Consider the following 22,503-nt stretch of genomic DNA (forward strand, 5'->3'; position numbering starts at 1 on the left):
AACACTTAAGGTTTGTAAAACATTGTTTCTTTCATGCCTTTTTTTTCTTTCACTTCTTGCCTGTCTATCATGCAAAATAATTTTCATATTAACATTAAAAATACTTTTATGCATCAGAAAATTTTGAAATTTCACATGCAAAATCTTTATAATGTCCAATTAGTTATCAAACGTTTCTTAAGAAAACTTTATATTTTATCTGTTATTTTCAGTAATTAATCTCTGTATAGGTTTGGTAAATTGGACCAATCTCGCAACCACCATAAAAAATTAGGAAATAAACATAAATTATGCATCTTTCATTCTAGAATGAATGCAAATTATAACACAAAAACATAAATGCTTAGATGAAATAGCTTAAATCTCATAACATTATACATTTATATATATTTATTACTTTATTGTATTGACCTTTCACCCGTGCCTAGCTAACAATACAGAAGTTACAACGAAGTTACTGTATCAAATAACAAAAAGGTTACCTTTGGTCTGTACAAAGTAACTTGTCTTGGCTGTGTTTTAGTGGACCAGTATTTTGTAAAATACAGTCACATTTCAGTTATTATACATTATATATCTATATAGATTATTGCTATTTTGAAACAAGTTCTTAAAGTTATTTTTCCTAAAACATGGAACAGTAAATAAAGAAGTAAAGCAAACAATTATCTCTTCTAGTTACGACCTTTGTACTCGGTTGCTGCTTGATGTAGGTTGCTAAGCCTTTAAAAATTTTTCACATGGAGGACATAAAACAAAATATTTTTTTAGGTTTTATATATACTTTTGAATAACTACAAAATTATAAGTTATTACATCAATACCATAGAATTCTACTATAATTTATCAAGCATAATATCTAAGATGTATTTTAGTCTAAAAAAATATAAAATTTAGAGCAGACTAAAGACACACCATACCTTGTTGAAATATTGGTTCAGAAGAAAGAAATGGTGCCAAGACCATTAAAATGGCTGAGAAAGCCACTAGGGGACATACTGAGCTTCCGATTGGTTATTCTTGTCATGTATAGAAGTAAGTGTATATAAGGGAGTGCTTCTAAAAATGGAAAGAGATGGGCAGGGTGCCACTGTGTTTGATTTATTACATGAGCAATATCTTAGCAAATCAAAAAGATAAGATGCTCTTATTTTATATTCTAGCTTGTCAATATCTGTAGGTTGAGTTTCTAATTTGTATAAAATTATAGACTTAGTATTTTGACTTCACAAACATCTAATTTGATGCACTGCTTCATTCCGTATATCACGTGACACACAAAAATTGATGTTTATCTGTGTTTCTTAATATTTATTTTTAAATTAACAAATTGAGCAATGTATAGTTCTAAAATTTGAATTATAATCTACAGTTTGATACCAAAGTTATTGACATAAATTTATGTAATAGTAGTTTAATAAAATTTTGAATGTGAGTCAACAAATGAGATGACATGGCCTTTCACCTGTGACCCATATGGAAAGGGTTGGTAAGTGCTGGTGCTCAAGATGTTTGAACCAAACTACATCAAAAATTAACTGCCTTAAAACTTTCACTTGCTAGCCTTTGACTTTGTTTCACTTGTAATTGTGCTGTTTTCATAGCTGATTTAATTAAAGGCTTAACAAGTATTATAAATTGAAAAAAGGCAAATGTTATTATTTCATGAAGTTTTTTGAACAACAACTTTTATGATAGAATATTTTGTAAACCTATAAAATGTCTTATGTTCTGTTGTCTCTCAAACACTGAAGGCAGTTCTTCACATGCATCTGTTTGGACACTTGGTAATTGTTAGTCAAGTTCTAGCATCTACTTATATCCAAAATAGTTATGTTTTGTTACACACGTTTCTTGAATAGTAAAATTCAAAACTGAATATATTGTAATAGGTTACTAGTACAATCTCGATATCAATTTGTTAATAATATTATCTCAGTTTAACACTATCTGCCCAGGCATCATTTACTGTGCATATCATGAGGATTTAGTAGCTTACATTCAAAATTTTATTAAACTCATTTTTGTTTATGTTATACCAATTAATATAGCATAAAACCAAAGCTAATTATCCATATTTTAATTGTATATCAAGTTTTAAGCTCTTAATTTTATAAGGCAATATTTTAAAAAATCCTGAATTTCCCCTAGTGTGAGAAAGGTGACAAATTTTCTGTAGGCATCCCATCTACTCTATTTTATTTACCAATAAGTACAAAATTCAACTTAAATTACTTACTATAAAGTTGTCATTGTTCAGACAAACCATAATTTTTATAGCTTTCAATTTTGTTTGGTTACAGAGCCATTAAATAGAAAACCAGACGTATTATATTACATTGTGTTCTGAACAGAAAATTATCAATTTCTCTTTTAGTACAAGCTTTGTTCCATGGAAATGATAATGACTAACTCGGATAATTTGTAATGGCTCTTGTCGCATAATTAGAAAGCCAGAAAAATTGTGATAGTTAGAGGAAATTGCCTGCTTTTTTGCAAGTCAGTATTCTATGTTTTTTGGTGCATTATTTAATTAAATAAAAAAAATTGTATGCATTACTACCATAAGCATAAAAAAGTAGGGTTAAGTGTCATCAACAGTCAACAGCAGAAAAAAAAGACACGGGTAAGTACTTTATTTCTTGTTTTTCATGTTTATTTATTATTATAAAAGTAACTAAAAGGTAAAAATAGGGATCACTTTAGGTTAGCTAAAGTTAGATTAGGTAAAATAAATAATGATATAATAAAAATATTTCATGAGGCATGTACACGAGCAGATCAGAGTAGCTCATGGATAATGTAATTCGACAGCATAACATGAGCTGCACGTTCCTCAAGTGATTTACAACTTATAATGGCACGAATAGTAGTTAAACCCGGTTCAAAGGGCAATAACACAATAAAATTTAATTATAAATAGATGTATACTGTTATGAGTTTAAAGCTACTTAGGATAAACGAATGTAGTTTCATATTACATTTGAAGTCATTCTAGGAAGAAAAAGAGGGTTATTTAGATTTTTTTTATGGGTGGTACGAGGTCAGTCAAATTGACCAACCTTGTATAGAGTTAGACAACCTTGATCAAACAAGCCTCTTAAGATATTGTTTTTGTACTTGTCGTTCAGCAAAACAAAACATTTCATATTATTATTATACCTATGCCTTTTATGTATCTTAACCCTTTCATAAACTATGATACTTATCTCTAGCTATGTATTTTCATTTTCATTGGATTTTGTTTTGTGTATTGTCATTTCAAATCAATGATCATTGATTAGTTATTATTCTTGATCTTCAGGTAACATTTCAGTTCATCTCAACATTCACTACATTGATTCCATTAGTTGACTGTTCAAAGGCTGTACAGTATCATTCAGACTTAACAGAGGTAGGCTACTAAGCTGTGTTTTTTTTTTGTGATTGTAAATGTAATTCAATAATTTTATTAGATTAAAAAAGTAGTTTCATGGAAAGTAGTACTAATACTTTTTATTATTAATACATATCCTTTCAAGATATTTTAGTTAGGATGAATCACTGATTGGTAGAACTTAAAGAAGAATAAACCAATTAGCTTGTAAATAAATATCTTGAAATATGAAAAGTTAAAAACTAGACCAATTGTCATAGAGTGTTAGATGTCAATTAATCTCAGTTATTTTGGTATAATCTTTAATAGGCTAAAAACTCATTTATAACATTTTTAAAGTTTTATTTCACATTTTTATTGAAAATAATGTTGTAAAATTGTTTTTTTTTACAATGTAATGATTTTTAAAGACACTTGTGAGGTAAATTTTGAAACATGCATATTTTGGTTAAATAAATGAGAACAATTTTTGTAATTCTGAACACGTGAATCAATTCATGTATTAGCAGTTCTATCTAAGAACAACCAAAACACAAAAAGTCACTTTACTAGAAATCATTGCTTTTAGCTTGAGCAGGAAATATGCTTAGCAACAGCAGAGTTTGAAGATTTTGTTCTTCAGTTCATGGATAGGTAAGATGGATTTTGTAGATATTAAATGTGGAGCTGAACTATAGTATGTATGAAGGTTTTATCTAAAGAGAATAAAGGTACTTAGTACTCTAAATTTGATATCGGGGAATTATAGAAACAAATATTTGCACATTGTTAAACCTCACTATCTGTTTCAATTACATAAATTTATAAAAATATTTAGAGCACAAACATGCTAAACAAAATGAAATGTTTAACCGTAAGATTATGGGGTTGAACCCATTTGGCTATGTCTTGTATGAAGAATGATACACAGTTCAACAATACTTAAAATAACTCTTGAGCTTTATTAACACAACAATTGGTAAGATTTTGTTAAAGATTACAAGTATTTTCTACAAAAAGAATGAGATTATTTTAATTAAATATTTTAACTAAAGATTTGTTATTTTTTATATTGTAGATATTTGCACTCAGACTCTGAATATTTCTAATATTTATCATCAGTGTATTGTGCAATGAAATGCTTAAAATTAAAAATAGAAAAAATGTACATACCTTTTAATTTTTCATTGAATAATCTTAAAAAATTTTTCTTTTGGTCATGTTACTAATTGTAAGTTTTTAGTTTTACACACATAATTTATTTTCAATGTTTTATTTTTCATTCCTGTCCTTTAGCATTATTACTTATTGTGAAACACATCAGCAGGCATTCTTGGGCAGTATTAGGGTATCATCAACAGAGGCACTTTAGCCTTTGTCAGAATGTTGGGAAATTTGACTACTACACTAAGCCCGATGAACTGAGAGAGTTTGACTTATATTTTTAAAAAATTATTAAACCTTTTTAAAATGCATTTTTAAACATAAATAACACATAATTAATTAAAATATAAAACTAAAACCTAAATATAATTTAATTGTCTAACTAACATACTTATAGTTGAGAAACAAAGCTAAAGGGCTAGCGATGACAGAAGAAGCAACAATGTCAAGAGTGGTTTGACAAGCTCTCTATGGAATTCTTTGCACCAATTTCAAAATAACTATTAGGAGATTTTATTTTAAAATGTGGTCTTTCTATTGGTTATAAACACCTAGCTCAACTAAATATAATTGGCTGAGAAATTGCAACTCTGTGTGTAGAAAGTGGATGTGACATCTGTCAAGAGTTCCAAGAAATTTATTTTATTTTCTTCGAATGTGCTCTTAGGAGCTTTAATGCAGAATCTGTAAACAGAGAAATTAACCTGGATTCTATCTATACATGGAAGATTAGCGTACGTCAAGAAGTATTCCAGTTACAAGGTCCAGAAGTTAAATTTTTTTAACTATTGCATCAAACTAAAGTTTAAGCATTTTTCTTTAAGGTTTCTTTTGAAATAAAGGAATTAAAACTTAGATAATAGAAAACATTGAACTATAATGTAAATTTTAATGCTAATTTCATTGGCATATATTTGCATTTTTAATGTAACAAAGTATAATCTCGTGACATGCGTAGAACAGGTGTACCTGTAACCATAGGGTTAAATGGTGGTTGCTTGTCCATTTTTTGTGATATATAAATGTCAAAATAAGGTTATATGTATTATTGTTACTTTTTTATAACTTAATATTTACTTAGTCAAATACCCCCATCATTGATGATAGTAGTCAATGCACAGGTAATGTTTTGACATTTTATCAAGAAATTTTATAAGAAAATTTATATTGTTAATTTCAAACAGAAATGGTAAATATGCTATGCAGAAATGTTTTGATCACTGTTGTATGCTTTATACGGTGTATTAGGAATAGATCAATTCACAAGAAAAGACACTATATTTACCTGAATTTAAAAATTTGATGAATTGTACTTTACATTTTGTTGTTTTTCTTCAACCAATAATTGTGATATGATATAGGTTTCCTGAGTATAGATCAACTTTTAGATCGAAAATCAGTTGCCAAGTTATGACACTGTTAATACTACTTGTAAAAAAGTTTTAATCATCAGTCTATTTTGTTTACATAGATGCATGTAATTTGATCAAAAATGTTTTATAACCTTAAGGAACGGATACAAGGCATGTAAAAGAAAATAGAGCAGTATGGAAACCCCAGGGCCATTAATATGCAAATACATGCTTCCAGCTTCTAAGGTCTCGCATCACATATGGAAGTTGATTTGACCAGAATAATTACATTTAGAACTTTGATGATAATGATGTGTTTGTGCTAGGCATCCAAAACATGCTCATTGTTGTGTGTAAAATGTTGATGTTTATAAAGAAGAAAGTAAAAAAGTTTTTTTTTTTTATCATGGTGTGGCTAATGAGTCCAACAAACTTTAATCTGAGCAGATGCTCATGCAGTTAGAGGCAGACCGCCAGGGTTTTATCCACAGAACTCACTTGGGACCTTGTTAAGTTTTTTGTGAAAATATATGCATCACTGTGCTCAATGTAGTCAGGGATTTGAGCCCCCACCCCCAAATCTGCTACAACAGGTTCTTAGACGGAAGACACATCATGAGTAATATTAGACATATTAAACATCTATGTGGATGCAGTTGTCATTATATTTAGCTCTGTTTTGCAAGGCTGAGCTTTAATCATGTTTTGAAGAGCCTGTTTGAAAATTTGGAAATATTGTGTCGGGGAATTAGATCTGTTGCACCAAATGATCCAAAAGTTCACCGTATTTCATAATTAAAAAACATTATTAACATTGTCCCAACTATTAGCAACAAAATTAAGTGCTATTGCATTATAGCTGACACGTTCAAATACTAATTTTCACTGTTTTACAAGTCTGACTACGTATTTTCAGTATAATGATTAGAATTGAAATAATAGTAAACCATCTGCTACTCTGATCACTTCAAACTCTCCTTACTTCAAGCCTCCCAGTGGCTCAACGGTATGTCTGCAGACTTACAACACTAGAACCCGGGTTTCGATACCCGTGGTGGGCAGAGCACAGATAGCCCATTGTGTAGCTTTGTGCTTAACTTCAAACAAAAAAAAAACCTTACTACAAAATTGCTTGATCTCGGATAGAGTAGTAATTGGGTCAGTCCATATGTAACTGTTGAATGAAGAAACTGTTCTGAGACAGAGATAGGCAAGGTTTAACTAGGATTATGAAGACCAGTAAATGTCAAACAGTATGTTAAGAAAGGTGCATCTTCAGGATTAGACAGTTGACTAATGGAAATGTGTCATGGTCAGATGAATATTGACACATAGTATTCTGTACAGGTGGAAGAATTTAAATTTGACAATAATCCCATGAAACTTTAAAGCCCTTGTGTATTGTTTCCTCTGTGCAAGTTTCTAGAGGTGGAGTAAGGATGTGGGATGCATTTTTATGGCACAGATTTGATCCTTGATGTCTCTGAATTTACATACCACAAATATCTGAACATCTTTTAGAATCAAAAGCATCATCTATTGCTTCATTTCTATCCTCAAGGTGATGGCATTTTTCAGATGACAATGTCACTATTCACCATGTTTTTATTGTTAATGGTTAGTTTCAAGAGTATGAGAGGGAGTTCCATCATCTTCCCTGATAAACTGAGAATCTGTGGGATGTATTGAGGTATTTGAAGACAATAGTGTTTGAGGAATGGATAAAAACAAAACATTAAGTACTCCAAAAATTAGTATAGTGCATACCATGATGGATTGAGGCTGTGTTTAAAGCATGCTGTTAGAACTTGGTTCTAGATGGTGTATTTCAACTCTGAATAAAATACCATACGTATAATAAAAGTCAAGTTTCTAAGAGTAGTGACAAAAAAAGCAGTATGCTAATATTGTAATATTACTGTCAAGTCAATGTCTTTTTTTTAAAAGATATAGTGAACGAATTGTACACCAGTTATTGGCAGTCCTTAGCATTTTATTTTTCTATCATTTATGGTTTTGCTATCCAACTTCCAGTTACATACACTTTGTTATACATTTTACTTTGCTTAATAATTCAGTTTTAAAATGTTTTCATTATATTTCCACCCAATATGTTTTGTAGTTCTCTGATTACATCGATTTTTTACAGGTGTTTTGCACTGATTGAAAACAGTAGCCTTGAACATCCAGCACGACTTGACAGAGATACTGAGAAAATGAATCTAGAAGAGAATGTTTTGGAAATAGGTTTAACCTCCACATTCAGCAGCATCTTAACACAGTCATCTCCTGAAATCTTTAAGGTAGGTATTACTATAGTTATAATCACATGGGGGTTGATTTTTTGAGGAAATTTAGGTAGATAATGATTATGGATCATGTGGCTGTTTTCACATAAGAAATAAAACAGTTTGGTGACTGAACAGGGAAACACTAGGAATGCTTTGAATATTTTTGTTGTTAAAAACAAAATCTCAAAAAAAAGAAATATCATATTACAACATAAATTTAGATAAATATAAAATAAAAAAAATATTACCAAAAACAATGTTTTAATATCTATAATAACATGTTCATTTTTCAATTGCCCATTGTGTGTGCAATAAAGATATTTAAGGTTCATAAAAACTTTTTAACCTATTAGTGCTATTAGTGCCCAGTTATAAAGCATTTATAAAAAGTAGTATATCAGGGTTTGTGATATAGTATTATGTGCTTACTCCAGCAGTGTCCATAAGTCATTTACAGTAATTAGTGTATTGTGGTTTATGGTACATGTAACATGTTAACTCCAACAATGTCTATAAGTCTTTCACATGAACTAGTGTATTGGAGTTTATGGTGCATGTAACATGTTTATTTCAGCATTGTCCATAAGTAAATTACAGTTGGTAATGTATTGAAGTTAGGTCATGGTACGTGTAATATGTTTACTCTAGCAGTGACAAAGAGTTATTTAGTGTCAGTATTGTATTGTAGTACATGGTACATGTTTACTCGAACTGTCTCCATAAGTGATTTAGTGTGAGTAGTGTATTGTAGTTTGAGGTTCATGTAACATGTTTACTCCAGCAGAGTCCATAAATCATATACAGTAAGCAGTGTAACTAGTGTATTGTAGTTTGAGGTTCATGTAACATGTTTACTCCAGCAGAGTCCATAAGTCATATACAGTAAGTAGTGTAACTAGTGTATTGCAGTTTATGGTACATGTAACATGTTTACTACAGCAGTGTCCATAAGTTATTTACATTGTGTAGTGTATTATGGTTTATGATACATGTAACTGCCCATAATAATTTTATAAGATGTACTGTATCAGTGTTTCTGGTACACTGTTAAGTTTTAATCAAGTAGTTTAATACAATAATAATATAAACATATGTGTGTTCAAGTTCAGTATTTATCTAATGTTTTTAATGAGTATTCAAGTTCAGAAAATTATTGAAGTTTTATTTTTTAAAAAACACAAGCTCATAGGAAACTAAAATTAGCCCCCCCCAGTGGCACAACGTTATGTCTGCAGACTTACAACACTACAAACTGGGTTTTGATACCCATGGTGGGCAGAGCACAGATAACCCTTTGTGTAGCTTTATGCTTAACTGCAAACAAATCAACAAATGCTAAAATTGGTAAAAATCAAACTTTTTAACTTTGTCTCGGGTTTATTTTTTGTTAAGAATTCATCCTCATATTATTTAAAGTTAGTTGTAGAAATATATTGTTTTGAGACATTTTTTTATTTGTTGAAGTTTGTGTGAACATGTATTTTTACATCTGTAAATGATAAATTGCAGGGTAATCTAACTGAAATAAGAGGGACTTTAGAAGGTGTGCTCTCTAATTAACCATCAGTGAATAAAGAACCATATTTACAAAGTGTTCAGTCTACAAGGTCTTATCATATTATGTGAATCAATTCACTGTTAAAAAGACTTCATAATTACAATCTGCAATTGAAAATTTATACTTCTTAACCCAGCATTTCCAAAAATTTTAATTTTTGAAGTATATATATATATTTTCACTTATTCATGGAAACAAGCTTTTTTGTACAGCATAAAAATAAAAGTTTTATTATTTTCTTAAAATACATTTGAGAAATTTTGTGCATGTTGTTATTATTTTTGTGTGTAATTTCTACCACAGTAGAAAATATACCAATGTATTTTGCAGGCAGCACTTCGTAAACTTTATTCATTTGTATCGAGCCACATCCTAGAGACCAAAGTATCAGGAAGGTTTGCAGCGAACATGTGTCGATCTGCTGCAAGGGTTTGTAATTTTTTTCAGTTGTTATAGATAATTTATTCTACTTAATAAGAATTACTTTTAATTTTTTTAAATAGAAAATCAAAATTATTAAAAATAACTTTTCAGATTAGCAAAGTCTTGAACTTAGAAAGGTAATTAATTTTGAAACAGTATACAAAGTGGATGACACATGTAAAAAGACATAAATTAAATACAGAGAAATAGCTTTTGTGCAAACATTTCAAAATCCAAAAATTTTATAATTATCTGGATAACTGGGTCAAGTAATGTTTATATTCCCTGCTTAATTTAACTTTTGTTATAGAGATGTGCCAGGAATAATTTTTGAATAATGTTTTAAATAATTTGTACAAATCAAAAATCTATTACATTTAAGTCAATTTATATGTTAATAAACAGTGTTAACTTCCTGTCAGAGTAAGCTATATACTTAGATCAAAACTAAAAATCAACCTAGACATCAGTATAGATAATTAAATATACTCTTCTTATATTTCTACTTATAAAGATTAGAATGCATCATTTAATTAGTTTAATTAATTAATTTAAAGTTGTAGTGTCCATTTTACTGTTAACTTTAAAGTTGATTGTGTGATTAATGATGTTGCTATCTAATTAAGTTTTTCATTTACAGAATAAAAATATTGGAGTTTGTTTTTGTTGGAAGAAAAATAAATGTGTGTTGTACTGAACAACTATCATGAACAGATGATGGTGGTTTTGTTGGAGAATAAAATAATCATTAATTAAAATATAGTTTTAGTCGATCTTTTAGATGTGTCAAATAACCATAGTAAGTGAAATTTTAGAATTATTTTCAAAGAATAAAAGAATTTATATAAATAAAACTATCTACATTCTGAACAATTTTAGCCCCAAAAATGTATGGTCATGGAATTAATGACATTTTATATATTTTATCTGATATAAAAAAATGAGATACATTTATGCAGTTTAATATTTTATCATTTGAATATAGAACTCTTAAACATTCACATTAAAACTTTCTCATCTTATATGTCCCTGTTCTTGACTTGTTTTTTCTTTGTTAGGTAAATCCTGAGGCTACTCTTCGATTATTTTTACCACACTTTTGTAAACTTGTCATAACTTTAACAGAAAGTGAAGATGTTGCAAAGGAGGAGATTTTAGATGAGGAACTTTTGTTCAGTCTTCTTTTGTTGTCAGAGGTTTGTCCCATTCATAATACTATGATTACATATTTTTTAATATATTTAATTTTAGCATAATGTGACATACATCTTATAGTTGTAGTTTTTGCTTTTTTAACTACCTTATACTTGAATAATAAAATATTATATTATAAATATCTTCAAAATAAACATGTTGCCTAATGTGAATGGGCAATTAATAGGTGATATACACCTTTACTTATTGTTGTTTTTCAGAATTTGTAGTGCATGCTGGAAGGATTTAGACAATTTAGCAATAAAGTTAGACCCGCCCTGATAAAGCTGCAAGGGCAAAACAGTTGCTAAAATAAAGTTTTTTTTTATTATTATCCAGAGTTCAAGGTCATTTTTTTCTCGAACTTTATTACCAAAACTTTTACTACTATTTATTATGCTGTAATGAATAAAAAAACCTGTAACCTGAGCATTTTCGAAAGGTGGGTCTTTCTTCTTCAGGGGCAAACTGGGATTTTGGCCCTGAAGAAAAAAGGTCCACCTTTTGAAAGTGCTCGGGTTATAGGGTTTTTATTAATTTCTTGAATCTATGTGTTTTTCTAACATCATGAATATTGTGCTGTAACATGTTCTTTGGGTGGTGACGTAGCATTAGGAATTAATAGCAAGCTCTAAACATAACAGTTGAATTATATACAGAACTATATTAATGTAAATGATATACATGTGGTTAAGTATGTAAATCCTAGAATCAATTTACATTTAGTCTTGGCTAATTTACTCTACATGTTTATTATTAAGTAAACTTAATGTTCAACAGTGAGATGTAACTTATGCCTGCAAACCTTTAAGGTTAACTATATATTTTTTCTAATTAGTATATACTTATTAAAAAATTGGTTACAAATGTTAATGGGAAAAAAGTTTTATAAATATGAAAGTTACGCTACAGCATTAGTCAGATACTCTCCCTGTAATAGTGTATAAAGCTTTAAGGAACATAGGATCTAGTTTTGGATAGAAGTTTGTTTTGATAAACATTTTAGAGAATATATTATTTTATTTTTTTGCTGTATTTTACTAGTAACAATTGAACATCTTGTTCTGTGTCTTAACTATTTCATGTATTTCACCTGTGACCAGTTGTATTATCTAAATCAAATGGCTAGATACTACTTTTAATTATTCTGTAATTTTGCTTGAACTCAAACAAATACAGGAAATTAATCGTAGTAGTCCGAAAAATCCTCTTTAAGCAATTGTGAACAATTTTCTTTTCTGTACATACTAAACATCATACCCAGATAAATGTCCCTGTGTAACAAAATATCTATTTAACTTCTTATACTGAGCAAGATGTCTCATTCATGTTATTGTTCAACAGTGGAAAGTATTGCTCAATAGGTCCCCGGGTGGGACAGCAGTAAGTCTGTGGCATTACAACACTAAGATTTGGGGTTTGATTCTTTGAAGTGGACACAGCAGATAATCCAACGTGGCTTTTTCTGTACATAACACAAACAAATTACTCAACCATACTGTGGATGGTTTTTATATAACTGTATGGTGTTTATTCCAAAACCTTTCTGCTGCAAAATAATGAGAGTTATTTAAAATTAGACATTGCATCCTGGTATTTTATCTAAGGAAACATAAGGTTTTTATTCAAGTAAACTTTTGTATGCCTATTATTTTATATCATGGGATCATCCCAGTTGTTCATCTAAAAACTTGTAGCTGAAAGGGAAAGTCTAGTCATAATGTGACATCTTCATAAAGCTAGCTTTTTAAACTGATTATGAATTTGAGACACTGCTGTGATCATCATTTTTTGTGACTTATTCTGATGTGATGTTACCATAATGACAAATTTTATTTATTGTTCTTTATATAGACCCCTTATATCCAGTAATTCTGATTTTTTTTTAAATGAGTATAAGTACATAGTAATGCCAAATCTGTATAAATTGAGTGGTAAGAAAGATTCAGGTATATAAGTGATGAAAACCAAAATCTAAATATAATATATTTCATGTTGCAATATTTTTATTTGACATATAAATAATTATTTGGAGGAATGATGTACCAAATCCTTAAAGATGACATATTTTTCTGTTATCTTTGTTACCAGACCAGTTAATACTCACCTTCTTTTTAGCTTAGATTCCTCCAAGAAAATGTTTATAATTTTTTTGTATGTGATTGTTATTTGGTGCAGATTATAATTTTAATAGCATTGTTTATAAAAAAAAATATCAGTATGTTATAAAGATTCAGTTTTCCATGCTTCTTATATTCATAATTTTATGTATGATTTTCTTATACAGGTTGTCAGATGCAATGGAGTTTATTTGCTACAGTACAGAAACTATATTGAAAGCGTTCTCCATCGTACACTTCACCTTACCAATAAACAGGGATACCTTCTTACAGGATCATTGCTGCGATACACCTTGAAAGCTTTAACAACAGTCTATCCCCTAGACTTCCGCAGTACAAAAATGCCAGTGGAGGATTGTTGTTCACTTGAGCAGCACTTGCCTATAAAGGTAAGGTGATAGTATTTTCTAAGACTCAAAATAAATGTATAAAGTCACATGCATAAATAAACAGTAGTATAGTTTTCGTTTTGTCACTTGTACTTGTTTAGCATGTAAAATTGAAATGAAAGATATTAGGATAGCATAAGTATTACTGTACGTATGATAATATTCATGTTAACTATTTCTCAGCATAACATTTAACTTTAATCTTATGCTGAATAACTTTGTTTTATAGACTGTTAAATGTGTCTAATAGTAACTAAGTAAGTTTGATAGTAGTGTATTTAATAGTTGTTGAAAGCTGAGTGTGGACTAGCGATTGATGTGACTAGACTGTGAACCTGAGGTCTTATGTAATATCTGTATAAAAAAAAAGGTGTTTACACCATCCTTAAATAAGAACACTTTAGTCTAGTACCTCCATATTTCCCAGTTATTTCAATTGGATTTTTTGATATTTAATGATACTGCTGAATCTGATTATCAGGTCATTCTGTCATGGCTTATTACCAACCCCTATTGTGATCTTCACTTGTGTCTCTTGAAGAAGTTGTAAGCTGGAAGTACCAAATTCTCGTTCACAAATAGCTTTTTTGGTATCCTATTGTTCTCATTTTTACTGTTGGCTCAGTTTAAAACAAAATTGGGTGACTCTGTGGGCTCTGTAGTTCCTGACAGGATCCACTTTATAGATTATGGTTTAGAACTTGTGAATTATTATTAAAGTGTAAGGTAGTTAAAAAAGGAAAAACTACAACAATAAGATGTAGTGTCACATTAAACTACAAATAAAAATATTAAAAAATATCTAATTAATCTAATATCAGTGGTATAAACATCTGAAAGCCTAGCACCAACTTCACTTTCTATTCAAGTTATGACAAGTTTACAATACCAATTGCTGGCACCATTTTAGGCATATTTAAACTTGTGATGTACCTTTAACAATGGACTGTGTCATAGGCAATGATGAAGCTGTCCAGACTGACCATATTTTTAGTTTGTATGGGCAATTGATCTTTTTAATGTTTTTTATCCCTTATTCACATATAAAAAAATGTCTTCTGTGTGTTATAGTTATATTTTATACACATGATTTTTTAGAATTGCTATTGTGTTAGAAAACACATCATAACATAACAGTATTTTGACATGGATAGCCCAAGAGGCTTTATGCCATTAAATCCCAAAACAACAACAACGTGGTAGTGGACTACTTCAGTGAGGTATTATCTTGTGTTAGATTCAAAGGTATTTCAGAATGTGTAATTTTTAATGTAAGAGTTACTGTGATTAGTGGCTGGTGAATAAGGAGGTTGATTAAATTTTGTTACTTTACATTGTAAGAAAACTTCACAATGAACATAGACTTTTACATGAGATTGTTCTTTCCTAACACATAGTTTTAAGTTCAAGAATACCAACAGTTATGACTGAATGAATAAATTTTTTTTATGCAGAAAATGTATTAACTTGTGGTCTATGACTGGTAATAAAATATATTTTTTATTATTTTTATAATAGACATTAAATCAGTTTGGTAAATGAAGTTAACTAGTGATAAGGTGAAGTCACTCAGTGTGATTCTAAAGTTTTTAATTTTATGTTTTAAAAATTCATTTATTAGCTTCTATATCTACTTTTATTAGGATTGGGGAAAGCCAGGAGATATAAAAGACCTGGGTGTTCAGTGGCATTTGCCTTCAGATGAAGAGATAAGTTTAGCTCAAGACTTATTAGAATCTTTCTTGAAACCTGAACTGGAAGAACTGACAAAATGGAAAAAACAAGAACTATCTTTAACCAGGTTAGATGTGTATTTTGATTTTTAGAGAAGTCTAGTATAAGAACATTTGAATGGTTAAACAATTCCATTATCAGGTTATGACTGTTTTCTCAATTTTGGCAGTAATTGTATTCATTAAATTAAACAAACAAAAAAACACACCTCAAAACCAGTTCTTATCATTCAGATATCTGTTAAGCTTTCCCCTAAACTCACTTAACACTTAAATTAACTGCATCCACCACATCTGAAGGCAACACATTCCAGTTTCAGAGGTCAACCACCCCGTTAGAAAAAAAAGCTGTCTTAGCTGAAGATGACTTCTTCCCTACCAAATTTTACCATTCTCACCAATCTTAAATACCTCAATGAGGTCCCCTCTAACTCTTCTTTTTTGAAGAAAAAAAAATCAAGTTCAGAGATTTTAACCTATTGTCATGTGATAACATTTCCATCCCAGGCATCATGCTAGGAGCTCTCCTCTTTTCAACAAATCAATGTTTCAACACTGTTAAGGTTATTCCCATTAAAATTATAGTCATAGTTCAAATTGTGATATCCCACAAAAAAAAATAAAGTTTCAAAGTTTGTTGGATAGTTAACATGGTTTCACTAGGAGAAAATCTTGACTGAAGCATCATAATATTAAGTTATACTGTTAGCTTGTAGTCCAAATTTATAGATGCATTAGCCACACAAAGACTCACAGTAATTCAGTTATTTAAACGAGGGTGTGATCATGTGAACCAGTAAATTATAGTAGTTTTTTTCTGGAAGATGCTCATTTGTTATAAATTCTGTAAATTATGTAAAATAACAATACATTGATAGCAAAAAGGTTCAATTACAATGTGACAAAAATAAAATCACAAAATAAAAAGAAGTATTTAAGATTATGGTTCAAGAAATTCATTAAAAAAGGTGACCTTTTCCTGACCAGATGTTTTGGCCATTCTGCATGTTTTAAAATAAAGGTATAGATGTACATTCTGTATTGGTTCATTATCAAGAATCTTATCCTCTTTTCTGTACTTTTATCAAGATTTGATATTTTAAAAATATGTTTATCTTTTTTTTTGTGTGTATCCTGTGGAAGATAACTAAATACCAAGACAGTGTTTACGCTTAATTATTCTTTTAACAAAACAGTTAAAATTGGATGTCTTGATCTTATAAGTGACTTGTATTGTAAATGTATTATTGTAGAGTACCTTACCACAATCTGCAGTTATGAAGTAATTTGTAGGCAACACAGTGGTAGCCCAAAAGTTGGAGGTGGGTGATGATGACTAGTTGCCTTCCCTGTAGTCTTTCACTGCTAAATTAGTCAGTGCTTTTAATATTACAAAGCAAGATATGAGAGAGGTCAACAGTATTGCTACAAGCTCACTCTACACTTCGTTTATATAGTTTCACAATGTATCGTTCATTCTGTTCCACTTTCTTTATTTTCTTTACTAATCCGCCATCATTTTCAGCAAGTAACCTGCTTATATACCTGTAAGTAATTTAGACAACCAGAGTGGAATGATACATGTGACTCTCAAGTCACATTTCTTGCAGCTAATAAACAAGTAAATCTGGGAAAATTACTGGCAGTGACACCTAATATCACAATACTATCTTTATAAAATGTTTGTATATCAATGTCATTGCAAATTTGTTTAGATATCAATTGAGAAATGAATAATTATAGAAATGTGCAAAGATGCACGTTTTAGTTTACTCTTCACCCAATGACAACATGCGAATTGAATTAACATAATGAAACATAAATAACAGCCAGTTGTGAAGGAACAAGAAAAATTACTAAAGCTGTAGTTAGGTCAAAAATAATTTCAAACCCAATACTCTAACTATTAATGTATATCCAAATGTCTTGTGGCATAACAACTGGAAAGATAAGCATAAACTATATATCATCTGTACAAAACTTAACAAGATTTTTTGAGTTAAACAGTTTAGTTACCTTTATTCAGTGAGTAGAGTGTGTACTATTACTTATATTTTATTTCAATAACTTATATATATACCAATGCAGTGGCATGTTGTCACAGATGTAAGCTGTGGTATCATTTGTGTAACATGTGTATATTCAGCTCACAATGAATTCCTAACCATTTGACAGTGCACTGTAGTTGCAGAGATGTTTATGGATGGAGGATTGAAAAGCCTTTCTGAAGAGAAATATTTACACAGTGAGATGGTTAAGTGATACATAGCTAAAGAACACAACATTTTTAACTAAGAAGGGAACCTTCTGTGTTCTTCTTGGAAACAAAAAAAAAGGCTTGTTTAAGACAATAATGGGCTTCACAACCAAACTGAAAAACAATGTCAAATAACACTCCTCTCCTAAACGAAGACAATAGTTATAACAGAAAATTCTTCAACCTATGAAGTAACTGAGATTTGTGTATTTTTCTTCTGGTAGCATTAAGAAAACAATAAAAAAAATATGTTCAGAAGCTTCTGGTATCACTTTGAAATCAACAGCTGTTTTCATGAGAAAGATGACCTCATAAACTGAAATCATACCAGTTCTACTAGACCAGCTACCTGTCAGTCCTCGGTTGCATTCTTAATGGACTTTTGAGCCTTACATTTGATTTTGGAAGTCAATATCCAGATTTAGTAGATCCTCTGTAAAAGTTCTGTTTAGTTGTGTTGTCTGATTCTAAGTACTTATGAGTGAAAGAAAGTAATGAAGAATGTGTAACAACATTCAAACCACACTATACCTGCTGTACCTAGTGGCCTTGCCATCCTTCACAGAATCTTGTTACAGTAGAAATTCCAGTCTTGAATTATAGTGTGTAATCATAACAATCATATTGAGTATTACTCATGATAGGAACATCATTCTTCTGAGGTAAAGTTAATTAGTTAATTTCAGCACAAGATTTTATATCAAAATAAAAACATCCTTGCTTTTCTTTTGGAGAAGCAAGAAACTTCAAATGAAGTATTTTAATATGTTCTTTCATACCATGTTTCATACCATATGTTAAAGCCCTTCAAAATTTTAAAATAGGCTTGGTAAATATTACACTTAAGATACAAATGGAAATTGTTAAAATTCTTAGAAGAATTACATGTAATATACTAAATTTGAATTGTATTTTTTAGATAAAAAATTTTGAAAAAAAAAAAAGCATTTCGTATTGAATTTCAGATAGTATAAATTCAAGTATTGTTGAATTTAAGGACTTCTTAGCTGTCATTCATTACAAAATTTTGGGCATAACAATATGTAAATAAAAAATCAAAGTTTTTCCAGTCCCACACAAAATCTTTTTTTTTTTCATGTTGTGTTGTTATCCTTTCCTGAACATCCACATTTTCCCGTTTACACTTATGTTCTCCCATTTTACAAAAGTTACTATTAAATCATGAAGAAAGTGTCATTGTGTATGTGGGAACATAACTTGCAAGTACTTGATTAAGTACGTTTTACTGTTGAAAAAATGAATATACTTAATATTTTTATTAACCCCTTATCCAACAAACCTGGAAAATTGCCATGATGGTGTAACTAGCTCCTGGTTAATGGGTTAAATATCATCTTCTTTTAACATGCAGCTGTCTACATCACACATTTGTAATTTAAACAGTGTTTATATCAATAATATTTGAGACATTGAGTTGTTAGGTGTATAACATTAAAATTGATAAAGTATAATTGTTTGGAGTATTATATGTATAAGAGTCAATGTATTAAAGTAACTTAGATATTTTTAATATTTTATCTCTCCTTGTTTAAGTATATGATTTGCCAGCTTCAGTGGTACATGTACATGCCATAGACAGCTAGTGATCATAATAAAACTTTTTTTGTTACAAAAATATTCCAGTTATATAGAAATCATTGCATAGTCAAATGAAATTCAAGTTGAGAGGCCATTAACAAATGTAATTATAAACTAACCATGTTTGTTATCCTATTGGGTGTATTCTCCCCTATAGATTGTATTGAAGTAAAACTCTTTTTTTTTTTTGTCTCAGTTGAAGAATGATAGTTCATTTATAGTTGGGTATTGATTAAAATCTTTATTTACAGGGAAGAACTTCAAAGATCATTGAATATTGTTCATGAATGTGTCATTGGTGCAGGAGCTGCTCTTCCTGTATGGAAAATAGAAGCTATTCAACTGTAAGTATCACAGTTTGGTTCATGGTGAAAGTGATGTTATCTATCTAGAATGCTGGAAAATATAATCTGTTCACCTGTAATATAGCAATTTGGTTCATGGTGAAAGTGATGTTATCTATCTAGAATGCTGATAAATAGAAGCTGTTCATCTGTAACTTAGCTGTTTGATTAGTAGAAATGCATTATTTTGTATATAGAGTAATGGGAAGTAAAAACGTTTCAACTATAAGTGTAACAATATGATTGGTAGAAGTGTATTATTATTATTTATCTAGAATGAGCTTTCATTATATTGTTTAACATAGAAATAATTGTAGTATTGTAAAACAGGTTAACATGAAAAATTAATATACTGTGATACCTTTAAAAAAAAGAAATAAAAGATTAAGTGCCAAACAAATACTTAATTTGCTATAATGAATGACCTGTGACACTTAAAATAAATTGAATAATTATGGTAGTAATTTTCAGTATTCTTTGTAGTCTAATATATGTTTAATGTATCAAATTATGTCTAAGCATGTAATTGTATAGGTTGAAATGTTTGATTGTTTAAATACATTTATATATAAATGATTAAACAATAAATTTTCTAAGATAAAGACATCTTAAGGAGTAATTTCCTTAACATAAAATGCTTGAACACGTTGTTGAGAATTTTTGTATAATGCCAAATGCTAATTGTCTTTTATCATTAGGTCTGATAGTTTTGTTCCAATCCATTGTTCTCGAGTAAAAGAAGTTGGGCATAAAGGTAAGTGATGGTTATGTCTTTTTTTTTTACCTTTTTAGAAATAATTTGTAAATACAGGGTGGCCCACAAAAATGTTCCCATATTTTGATTGCTCATATGAGCATAGTAAATGAACCTGCAAACCAGCAAAATATCTTTGTTAATATTTCATACAACAAATTAACTGAACATACACAGCTTCATCATTTGAGATGCACAAACTGGGCTCCACTAGCATTCCAAGAAACATAACATCTACAACAGAGTGCCTAACATGCTGTTACACAATTTTCAACCCTAACTCAATGGAAAGCATTTGAGATTTGTTGCTTTCAATCGTCAATGGTTTTGTGTTTATTGTTAGACATCCTCCAGTAGTATCTGAAATAAAAATAAAACTTTTAGAATTTATTATATACAGAAGTTGCATAGCTTAAAGGATGGGTATATTGTTTGGGGCCACCCTGTACTTTGTACACAAACCAAAAAGAAAAAAGAAATAATAACATAAAACTTAAACTTGAAATGATAAAAAAAATTAAAGCAGGTTGAAACAACTTTAATACAATAATGCAGAATAGTAGTTTCTCCAGTACAGAGATTAAAACAAAAACCACAAGGTAACAAAAAAGAAATAGTGTTGTATTCAATACAATTAAAACAGACTCTAAAATAAAATATGAATTGGCCAGTTTTTGGAGAACAAAGCAAGGATAATAGAACAAATGGAGTATAGCAATTGCTCGTAGTAGTGTAACAGATATCTGCTGTTCCCAAGGGCAGAGAAAGTTTAAGTTTGTGTACTGACGCTCAGTATATGTGTTTAGTTACCTAGATAAAAAAACAAAAAAAAAGTGTATTTAGAATTTCAATTCACCTCATTCATGAAACATACTAGAATAAATTAAGATGCTTTTATAGTTAATATAGTTACTTAACACTAAAATTACTGATGATGGTCCATATCCATATTGGCTATTTAAGCACCTTGTGTAAACTATTTATACACCAAATTGCTTGTGGGTCTAAGACTTTTTTTGGTTTCAAAGCCCCTAATAATATAACAGTTAAACATAAAAATTCCACCAATATTGTATTTAATTTAAGTAATTACTGCTTGAGACCTGTATGCATTTCACATGGGATATGAGTGATTCAACCCACATTTTTGTGTCAGTTCTTTCCTTTTAATGTTTTAAATTTCTGCAAGCATAAAACCATTTAGTATGGTATAATATATTGACACCTCCAAACTGTTAGCAAACAGTATAAAAACAAGTTAGTAATTTGAGAGGTAAAGATTGTTTCATAACTACATAATGTTTGATCAGTGCATTTAGCTTGAATTTTAGGCTGAACTTAAAAAAGTGTTGAAGCTCACATTAAGGATCACGTCACAACATACATCTTGAATAATGATGTATATTTTTATCTTCTTGACACATGCCCTTTACCATTACTGATACTGACTGCAAATCCTGCTTTGCTTTTCATGTTATATCCTGGTATGATGTAGTCACTTTGAGTTTAATATCTCTTTCCCATTCCCCTCCCCCACCTATGCTACAACTTTTAAACTTTGCTTCATCAAAGAAAAAAAAAAGTAAGTTTCAGTAAAAGGTAAGACTTTTCTTGTTAAGTTACTTTTAAGCTTTTATTTTTTTTTCAATGTATATATTTCACTGTGGGGATACTCCTACTTATTTTGCCATTATGTGTATATTTTGTTTTACCTTTGTTAAATCAGAACTGTATTTTGTGCCTGACTTGTTTCACTTACTGGTAAGTATATTTTGATATCATGTTTCTTATTGTCACATATATGTATGTGTGTGTGTGTTTGTGTTGCTTGTGTTTTGAGAATATTTAGTATATACTAAATATCATTAAATTATTAGGTTTCCATTATGTAGTATGATTTAAAAATAAATATTAACCACTTACACTTTTAGCTGTAACATAGTGACTCATAGACTGGCTCTGAGTTTTAT

The 22,503-nt window shown here is 29.7% G+C and overlaps 1 protein-coding gene across 1 annotated transcript in view; it reads left to right on the plus strand.

The window, feature by feature from the left end:
• Positions 1-22,503, plus strand: part of LOC106461174 (proteasome activator complex subunit 4-like) — a 119,936-nt gene that overhangs the window by 41,352 nt on the left and 56,081 nt on the right. The window contains exons 11-19 of the mRNA XM_022388036.1: positions 3,305-3,394; positions 3,945-4,009; positions 8,021-8,174; positions 10,051-10,149; positions 11,202-11,339; positions 13,625-13,846; positions 15,490-15,647; positions 19,687-19,779; positions 20,478-20,533. Coding sequence (XP_022243744.1) covers positions 3,305-3,394; positions 3,945-4,009; positions 8,021-8,174; positions 10,051-10,149; positions 11,202-11,339; positions 13,625-13,846; positions 15,490-15,647; positions 19,687-19,779; positions 20,478-20,533 — 1,075 coding nt within the window. The remainder of the gene's footprint in view (positions 1-3,304; positions 3,395-3,944; positions 4,010-8,020; positions 8,175-10,050; positions 10,150-11,201; positions 11,340-13,624; positions 13,847-15,489; positions 15,648-19,686; positions 19,780-20,477; positions 20,534-22,503) is intronic.

The sequence above is a fragment of the Limulus polyphemus genome, unplaced genomic scaffold, assembly GCF_000517525.1.
Source record: "Limulus polyphemus unplaced genomic scaffold, Limulus_polyphemus-2.1.2 Scaffold909, whole genome shotgun sequence".
NCBI classification, from domain to species: domain Eukaryota; kingdom Metazoa; phylum Arthropoda; class Merostomata; order Xiphosura; family Limulidae; genus Limulus; species Limulus polyphemus.